At 41.4% G+C, this 8,965-nt stretch overlaps 1 protein-coding gene across 2 annotated transcripts in view; it reads left to right on the plus strand.

The window, feature by feature from the left end:
- The window catches only part of LOC112404072 (leucine-rich repeat-containing protein 37A3-like), a 13,022-nt gene extending 4,463 nt beyond the window's left edge, over positions 1 to 8,559 (plus strand). The window contains exons 3-6 of one of the 2 annotated variants that reach the window (XM_024751886.1): positions 4,240 to 4,289; positions 5,660 to 5,714; positions 5,796 to 5,883; positions 6,770 to 8,559. In XM_024751886.1, coding sequence (XP_024607654.1) covers positions 4,240 to 4,289; positions 5,660 to 5,714; positions 5,796 to 5,846 — 156 coding nt within the window. In that variant the 3' untranslated portion in view covers positions 5,847 to 5,883; positions 6,770 to 8,559. Of the gene's footprint in view, positions 1 to 4,239; positions 4,290 to 5,207; positions 5,715 to 5,795; positions 5,884 to 6,769 lie in introns of those variants that run through there. The other variant, XM_024751887.1, reaches the window with a different exon arrangement.
- Positions 8,560 to 8,965: the final 406 nt, after the last annotated feature.

The raw sequence follows: 8,965 nt of genomic DNA on the forward strand, positions 1-8,965 counted from the left end.
TGGCTGCGTTGGGGCTTCATTGTGGTGCACGGGCTTCTCATTGAGGTGGCTTCTCTTGTTGTGGAATACGGGCTCTTGGCGCGTAGGCTCAGGAGTTGTGGCGCACGGACTTAGTTGCTCCGCAGCATGTGGGACCTTCCCAGACCAGGGATCGAACCCGTGTCCCCTGCGCTGGCAGGCGGATTCTTAATCACTGCGCCACCAGGGAAGTCCCCACAGGATTTTTAAAGGAACTGCACTCCCAGGAAATCTCTATGGAATTGGATCCATGATAACAAGCCATTGGACTATTTTGACAAGTTAAGTTTATAAGAAGGCCAGAGTTGACATGATAGTAAAATTCCTTCAACTCAAAAAACGATGCTGATTTGATGTACTCACCAGTCACTCTCATTCTACTTTTGATTTCTTTCCTTGTTGGCTGAAATGATGAGAGGTATACGATCTCCAAAGTCGTGGAGCTATTAGTCACCCTGGGAGCGGTAAAAGGACATTCCTAAAAGATAAAAGTGTGATATTATCAATTCCTTAGGTTTACTTAGCATCTTTCTTCTCCGGTGTATTAGGAATTGTGTAGATAGGTTCCATTAAACCACTGCAAGTAAAATCCTGCAGCAGGCTGCCCTAAAGTATGTCATATTTATAGTAGCCTATTCCTGGAGGTAGCCTGTCTACCTTTTGTTCAGTTACACAGTGGTTTATTACTTTTCCCCACAGGCAGTTGCTAACATTAAGAGAGTGGTTTTAATAAGCTGACAATCTTGATTCTACCCTGCGAATCCAACCTGCTTTATTGACCTTTTCTCTTGTAACGGCCTCCCTCCATTCCAGCCAAAGCAGCACCTCACTATACGCTCGTTACACCATACCCATTCCCACTTTTGTCTGTGCCTTTGCCCGTCTAAAATTCCTTTATTTTGCTTTGCCTGTGGGAGTCCTATGAATCTCTGAAAAGCCAACTCAAGTTCAGATATCTTTCTTCGTAAAGCCTTCCCTGAATACTGCAGCCCTCCTGATCCTAGTCCTGTGAGGTTTGTCACCATTTCTTAGGGGCCATAGCAAAGCAGTCCCTCCCCTCAGAACTCACAAAAGTGGTAAGCAGTTTTTAAAAAGGCAGCCCCCCAAGAGAGAAACACCAAAGTTAGCACGTCATGGAGCTGAGCAGAGATGCGTAAGGACCAATGGCTTGCAGCCCTATCAGACTTGAATACAACCTGACATGATGTACTAACTTCTAAAGAGAAATGTGTCTATCTGCAGGAGGGTTGGCCAGTAGTGAAAGCATAGAAAAGGTGAGGAGAGACCAACATGGGCAGTGCCCATCCTCACATTGCCTGAGAGTAGAGATGGCACCTTAGACAGCATAACTGAAGAGTCAGGCCCACTAGCCAGGCCGTACCTGTTGAGGAGATGGACGGATCCAGCTACCTCAGGCTTTCCCATTAAATTCTGGATTCAGCTGATTCCTTTTCTAATTCTGTTCTCACCAAGTAGCCTTCGATTGTATGACTGTGCTTTAGTGTGCTACGGAGGCCTGTCTCCACAGAAGGTAATTCTCTCATTGTGTAGACACGGATGCCCTGTGTGTAGAACAGATGTATTTCTCATTGTCAAGTAATAATTTGGCATTCTGATTTTTGATCAATCCTGTGATATTGATAAAGTGCGACCGCCACAACAGGAAGATGTGAGTTCTCTCTTGGTGAGGAAGAGTATGATTTCTGAGCCAGGAGGCTGGGGACTGGCATGGGATCAGCTTGCTAGTCATTGGCCATTGCCCAGACTGTACCCTCTACATCTCCAGGTGGCATATGGCCTTTTGCTTTTTTAGAATTTCTGGAAAGTCCCCTTTTTATTGTTTTTAACTTCTAGGTAGTTTAACCTTGCATTTGTTTTGTTTTGTTTTGTTTTGGCCTGCGGGATCTTTGTTCCCCAAGTAGGGATTGAACCTGTACCCTTGGCAGTGAAAGCGAGGAGTCCTAACCGTTATTTCCTCTCCCCACTTATATGATAAGCTTTTTGAGGACAGGGGCCATGCAGTGTTCTTCCTATGGTAGACAATAATGGGGTTCAACGGAAGAGAGATGAGGCATTATGTCAATTCCACAGTGAGGAATAATGCAGCCGAATATTTATTTGAAGTAGCACAGAGTCCAGCAATAGACCCATGTGTTGTTAAGACTTTTGAAATGTCATGTTTTAATATTCCAGTCACTGGAAGAAAATGAATAAATGGTGATAGAATAGCTGCCTAACTCGTTGGGGGGTCAATAATAGCAGATCCCCATTTTTCATCTTAAATAAACATATTTCCATAAATGTGAAAAAAGACCACATAAAGGTATTAGAAGAAAAGAAAAGCAATATTTTTATAATCTTATGGTGGGAAAGAGCCTTCAGAGCCTGATGCCACAAGCAGAGCCTTTGATACATTCCACCATCTTGTCTGTGACACCAGCTTAGCACTGATTCATGCCAAGCGTAAGTTGAAGAGTTTTCCATATATTGTCTGATTTAATGCCCACAGTCCTGTGAGGATGATATTACTATCCCTCCTTCATAGATGAAGGAGATCAGTGTGAGGGCCCAGTGGCCAAACCAAAAGCAGAAGCCAGTTTCACGCGACTGCAAAGCTTGTGCTCCCTACTCCACTCTTTTGTCGTGTCTCCTTAGAGACAAAAACACTGGAAAGATTTGAAACCCTGAAATTCAATGAAAGCCAGTATTTCTTTACTATGAAGAGTTGTTTGTTTGTTTGGAGGTGGTGGGCTTTGGCCATGCTGTGCAGCTTGCGGGATCTTAGTTCCCTGACCAGGGATTGAACCTTGGGCCACAGCAGTGAAAGAGCCAAGCCCTAACCACTGGACCACCAGGGAACTCCCAAGAGTTTTATGCGTCAACAAGAAGAAGACAAACAGTCTAGGGGAAAAGGGGGCAAGGGCTGTGAAGAGTAGGAGGTGTGTTGACAGTCTGCCACCATATCTGCCCATCCTCTCCTCATGGCTCATGTGGGGTGGGTTTTGTTAGCCAGGCCTTTGTCACCTCATGACGTAAAAATCATCTCTAATATTTTCTTCAACTACTTTTATAATCTGTCTAGAATTTGTTGTATTTCTTTTTTAGTGTGGTTGAGGTAAGGGATCTAACTTTTTCCCCCTACATGAAGATCTAGTTGTTTTCAAATCTTTCACTGAATGGTTTATTCTTTCTTTCCTGGTCTAATATACTCTCTTCATCTGGACTCTATTCTGTGATCCAGTTATCTTGTCCTGTACCAGTACCAGTATCACACTGCTTAATTCTAGTTGCTCTATAACATATTTTATATCTGGTAGGGCAAAGTCCTACTCTTTGACCTTCTTTTTCATACATTTCATAACTATACTTACATATATTCTCTACCAAGTGTCAACTGGCTAGGTTTTATTTAAAAATTATTTTAGATATAAATGGATTGCATTGAATTTGTAGGTTAATTTGAGGAGAATTGACCTCTTTACAACATTCTAGGAGGATGGTATCTCATGCCATGTGAGTACTTCTTCTTAATGTCCTTCAGAAAAGTTTTAATATTTTCATCACATAGGTAGGTCTTACACATTTTTGGTTAAGTTTATTCCTAGGTACTTAATTTATTTTTATGGATATTGTAAATGGGATGTTTCTTCTGTTTTTTAGTTAGTTATTTGTGTTATATGGGAAAGCTATTGAGGCTTATATGTTGATCTCTTGATTTTGTATGGAGCCATCTTCCTCATGTTACTTCCAGTAAAATTTCGGTTGATTCTTTTGGTCTTTTTAGGTCCCTCATTTCATATGCAAATATGTTTGTCTCTTCCTTTCCAATACTTCGTTTTTCTTATCTTACTGATTAAGACCTCCTCCACAATGATCAATAGTAGCAGTAATCAGGGGCATCCTACTCTTGTTCTTGACTTTAAAACAAAGCTTAGGTTTCTGCTGGATACTTTTATTTTCTTTTCCTACTTCTAAGAGTTTTTATTAGGAATTATCTGTTGAACGTTATCTAAAACATTAAATAAAATATATCGCCGGCTGCATGCAAGACCCTAAGTTAGGTGCTGTGGAAGAGTCAAAGGATTTTTAAACAGGGTAGAATTCCTTGCCTTAAAAGGTTATCATCTCACTGGGTAGATAAGATTTAAAGTAAAAAGGATTGAATAAGGATTTGGAAATAGTTGTAATGGCTAATCATGATCATGTTTTCTTTGAAAACAGACTTATTCTCACAGAATCGCAAAAGACGAAGATAGAAAAAGCAGCAGAAGGTAAATATTGGTCTCTGAAAGCAGAATTTTACAACTAGAGGAGAACGTAGAACTCATCTGTTTCCATTTCCTCACCAAAGGCTACAAGAATGTTTAATTACCCTAATGGTTTACCCTAATTTATCTATCAGCAGAATTAGCTCCCCAGCTCAAGCTGAGTTAGAACCAGACTGGCACAGATTCATCTGCTTTCACTAGTCCTTTAAGGAAAGAGGGTGGACGGGGAGGGGTTTTGGTTGTACCTGTTCCTGCTGGCCTGATGCCTAGTTCCTAGGCATCAGGCCAGACCAGAGGCCTTCTAGGAGGCTCTGGGGTCGGGAGGCCCATATGGTTGGGGATTTAGGGGCTGGCCTCACTCAAAGCTGGCGAAAGGTAGAACATATGAGTCCCTTCTGTAAAGTGGCAAGAAAACTTCCCTTCTCATCCTACTGTTTTTCAGGCCCCTACGCTCTATTCCCTTTATCCAAACCTCATAGAATTTTAACTGGGAGAAACTTTAGACAGTAGTTTTTCTCTTCCTTTTATAATAAGGAACTGGAGAAAGAGAAAGGGAAAATATCTTGTCACATGGTCATACTGCTAGTGATTATCAAAAAGAAGATGGTCCCTTTCCACTGAGGACTTCTCTACTGATCCCAGTGTGCTTGGGCTGTGAGCTAGATTTTATGTCACGATTCAGTAGACACATACTGTATGGACAGTAGTAGTTTCTGAAACACACTTATTGGGCACTCTGATTTTTGTTCTATTCTATTTGTATTCAAAAAGAGTATTTTGTGCTTCCCTGCTGGTCATGGCCTTTAAACTGATTCCACAATTCACTGACCCCTCAGTGACACCCTGCAGCGTGAAAGTCAGAGCTATAGATAACTTTGCTCGTTGGGTTCACGTGTTTACTTGGTGTGATTCAACTTACAGGATAGAGCATCCAGGACAGTAAAAGCACCTTCTCCCCACACCCACACCCCCAGCAAAGGCTGCATGTGCGACCAAGTCCGAAGCGGACTGGCGTGAAGCGCATCTAGAGAGTAACGTGTTTCTGCCCAGCGCCGTCATGCAGTGTTTTCATCGCACGAGGGCACTTGGCCAAGGGCCAGGAAAGGTGAACGGGGCTGAAAATCCTGCCTATACTCCATGCTAAGCCACATGCAACGGTCTCCCCGGAGACGCTGGGGGTCCATTTTGGACAGACACAGAACTGGAAGGCCAGCATGCATGGAATGAATTTCAAGATCCCGGGTCTGTGGTGATTTTGCTCATTGTGATTATGGACTGAGGTACCCGTTTAGTCCTAATAAGACCAGAGATAACACGTTGTGCGAGAGATGAAAAATGACATGTAACACTAAGTGTGTGTGTTTTCCTCCAAGGGGCTTTTTTCGATTTCTGCGGCGTAAGAGAAGCTCAGGGGAAAGTGAGAGTCAGGTAAATTTGAGGAGGGTAAAGTACTGTGGCCAGAGAAAGCAGGGGAGATGCAGAATTAATATTTCCCTTTCTGTGTTCTAGGAGGGCGTTTTCGGGACAAGGGGGCCACTTTATGCCACGGACCTGCCGTAGAAAGAGGATTTCACCGCCCAGGGTCAGAAGGGAAGGGGTAAGGAACTGTAGTAGCACCGACGAATGAGGTCAGAAGGACCAAGACAACTGATGGTTGCAAGACAAATTTTATTATGCCACAGTTGCAGATTATATAGGCTAGAAAAAGGGAGGTTGGTTGTCAGATGGTGGTTTACATCATCTAGCGACTGTCTCGGCTTCAAGATTAACTTCTCTGGGAGGAAACCCATAAGCCCAGAATCATGCAGAATAACCTGCGTGTGCAGGGGGGAGACAGCTTTGCTCGTCTCAGTTTCCATTCTTTCTGATCCCTGGGCCCTGGTGGATTATCTCCCGTGGAATGGAACAAGGAGGGGAACAAGTAGGCACAGTCCCTTCGAGCAGCGGCGGCATGCCTGGCATGTCCGCAGCTGGCTCTCAAGGCTGAACGTTTCCCACAGGTCCCCCTTTTTTATTTTTTAATTTTTGTTGCAAAATAATTCCATGAAGCTTAGTGCCGAGAGTAGTATATTGTTGCATGAGGATACGAAACAGACATGAGAAGATTATTATCAATAATAGGCAAATTATGGCCAGGGTAATAAATCCTGACAACCCTCCAGTAATCCAAGACTGAGGGTTTAACCACTTTAATGATCCAGTAAAGTTTGACTTACATCTTCTGGCGAAATGTCAAGATGTGCATTTTGCATATCCTGAATTTCAGCATTTAACTTTTTAAGATCAAGACTAATATTATTATCTGACCAAACACTCAGCAGATGCATTTTTACTTTCATTATACTTATAAGGAGTAACACAAATCCATGTATACTTTGCATGACAAGCTAAACGCATCCTCAATTTTAATGCTGCCATCTGATCGCCTCTCCTTCTTCTTCTTTCTCTGAATCAACACTGTCAAATTTTCGTGAGAGTTGCAGAGCTTCTTCAACTTCTAAACTTGTTGTGAGCTGTGGCGAGCCATCTATTTGCTAGCCATCAACCTCTCCCCTGCAGAATGGCCAAATTTATCAACGGTGAGAAAATTTAAAATAAACAAAGCATGATTTATAAGGTTATGTGGTGTTGTTCTGTATAATTCCCCCTCTTTTATTTTTTCAATCATTAGCTTTAAAGATCTATTTGCACGTTCTATAATACCGTGTCCTTGAGGGTTATATGGAATGCCTGTAATATGGGTAATTTGTAATGAGCTACAAAATGTTGCAAGAGCAGCACTAGTGTGAGCGGGCCCATTATCTGTTTTAATAATTTTAGGAATATTCATAAATGCAAAACAATGTAATAAATGAGTAATAACATGTTTGGTAGCCTCTCCGGTCTGTGCTGTAGCACAGAGAAAACCAGAATAAGTATCAATAGTGACATGAACAAACCGTGATTTCCAAAAGAGGGGATGTGAGTAACATCCATTTGCCATAAATGACGAGGTAATAATCCACGAGGATTAACACCATGATGTGGAACAGGAAGGTGAGGTAAGCACTGTGGGCATTGCTTAACAATTTGTCGGGCGGCTTCATGAGCAAGGGAAAATTGTTTGCGTAAGGTGGTAGCTGACTGATGATGTAAAGCATGGGAGTGCTGTGCTGCTCGTAAAGGAGTTTGATCATAACTCACCGTAACGCAAGGGCGTCCTGGATATAAACCATGTTTATTTACAGTACGCAAGTAGCGAATGCAATACATTAGCCATTCTTGATAGCATGACGAACGGAAAGGAGGAGTACGGTAAATTGGGATATGTCCTGCTTTAGGGAAAAGAGATTGAGGAGGAAGAGTAACTTTAACTTTATTTTTGGGAGGAAAATGCACAGGATAAAGATTACGTTTAGATCAAGTTAAAACACCTGCAGTCGCATTGTTTAGACAATGGACCAGGCAAGTTATAATGAGCACGGTTATGTAGAGCTGCAACAGGACCATCGTGGGAACGAATAAGCTGGATTCCCTCTTTAAACGAAAAGAGGATGATAATTCAGGGTCATTAGTATGTCCTACAGTAGCAGTTTCCAAAAGAAGTAATAGATCAATAAGGTATTTACTATCAGAAAACAGATTAAGAGACACAGAAGGAAAATGCTCAAAAGCCATAATGACAGCATGTAGTTCAACACGCTGAGCTGAAGTCAATGGAGTTTGTTCAGTCAATTTTGTCCCGTCGTCAATGAGTACAATAGCCATTCCTGAGGAGGACCCGCTGGGAAAAACCAAAGGTACATGTGGAATAGGGTGTTGTTGGATTACAGAAGGAAAAATGTAAAGATTATTTTTACTAAATTGAATTATCAGCAGGATAATAACATTCTAGGTTTCCTGGAAATCCTGCAAGAGCAAGTCCCCATTCATTACTATGTTGAAAATGCCAATTTTGCTGACTAACTGAATAAGGGATAATAATTTGAGAAGATTCTATTCCTATATGTTGTAAGCATCTAGTTCTCCCTTGCATTATTAAATTACTAATAAGTTCATAATAAGGGCTAATAACTTTAGAGGGTGTAGTTTTCATATGAATCCATTCAATAATCCCAACAGTTTGTCATAAAACAGCTGTAGGTACATGAGGTGTTGGACAAACAATTAAAGAAATTGGCAGGTGAGTATGTATTCGAGTTAATTGTGCAGAGCTGATAGCTCTATTAACTATTTGTAAAGCTTGAAATCCTTCTGGAGTCATAGAGCGTGAAGAAGGAGGATCTGAGTCACCTTTAAGAATATCTAACAAAGGCTGTAATTGAGCAGTAGTAAGTTTTAAGGAAGGCCTTAGCCAATTAATATCTCCAAGTAGTTTTTGAAAATCATCTAATGTTTTTAAATTATCAACTCGAATTTGCAGTTTTTGAGGCCTAATAGTAGTGTTATCAATATATTTTCCCAAATATAAAAATGGAGATTGTCTTTGAATTTTTTCTGAGGCAATGACCAAGCCAAATGATTGTAAGGATTGTTGTAAAAATTGAAAAGCAGTCTCTAATAAAGAAATATTATCAGTGGCTAAAAGTATATCATCCATATAATGTATGCGATATAACGTTGGAAACCTTTTTCTCGCAGGAGTCAAGGCCTGAGCCACATATTTTTGGCATAATGTAGGACTATTTGCCATACCCTGA

The sequence above is a fragment of the Neophocaena asiaeorientalis genome, unplaced genomic scaffold (genome assembly GCF_003031525.2).
Source record: "Neophocaena asiaeorientalis asiaeorientalis breed wild unplaced genomic scaffold, Neophocaena_asiaeorientalis_V1.1 scaffold101, whole genome shotgun sequence".
NCBI lineage: Eukaryota > Metazoa > Chordata > Mammalia > Artiodactyla > Phocoenidae > Neophocaena > Neophocaena asiaeorientalis.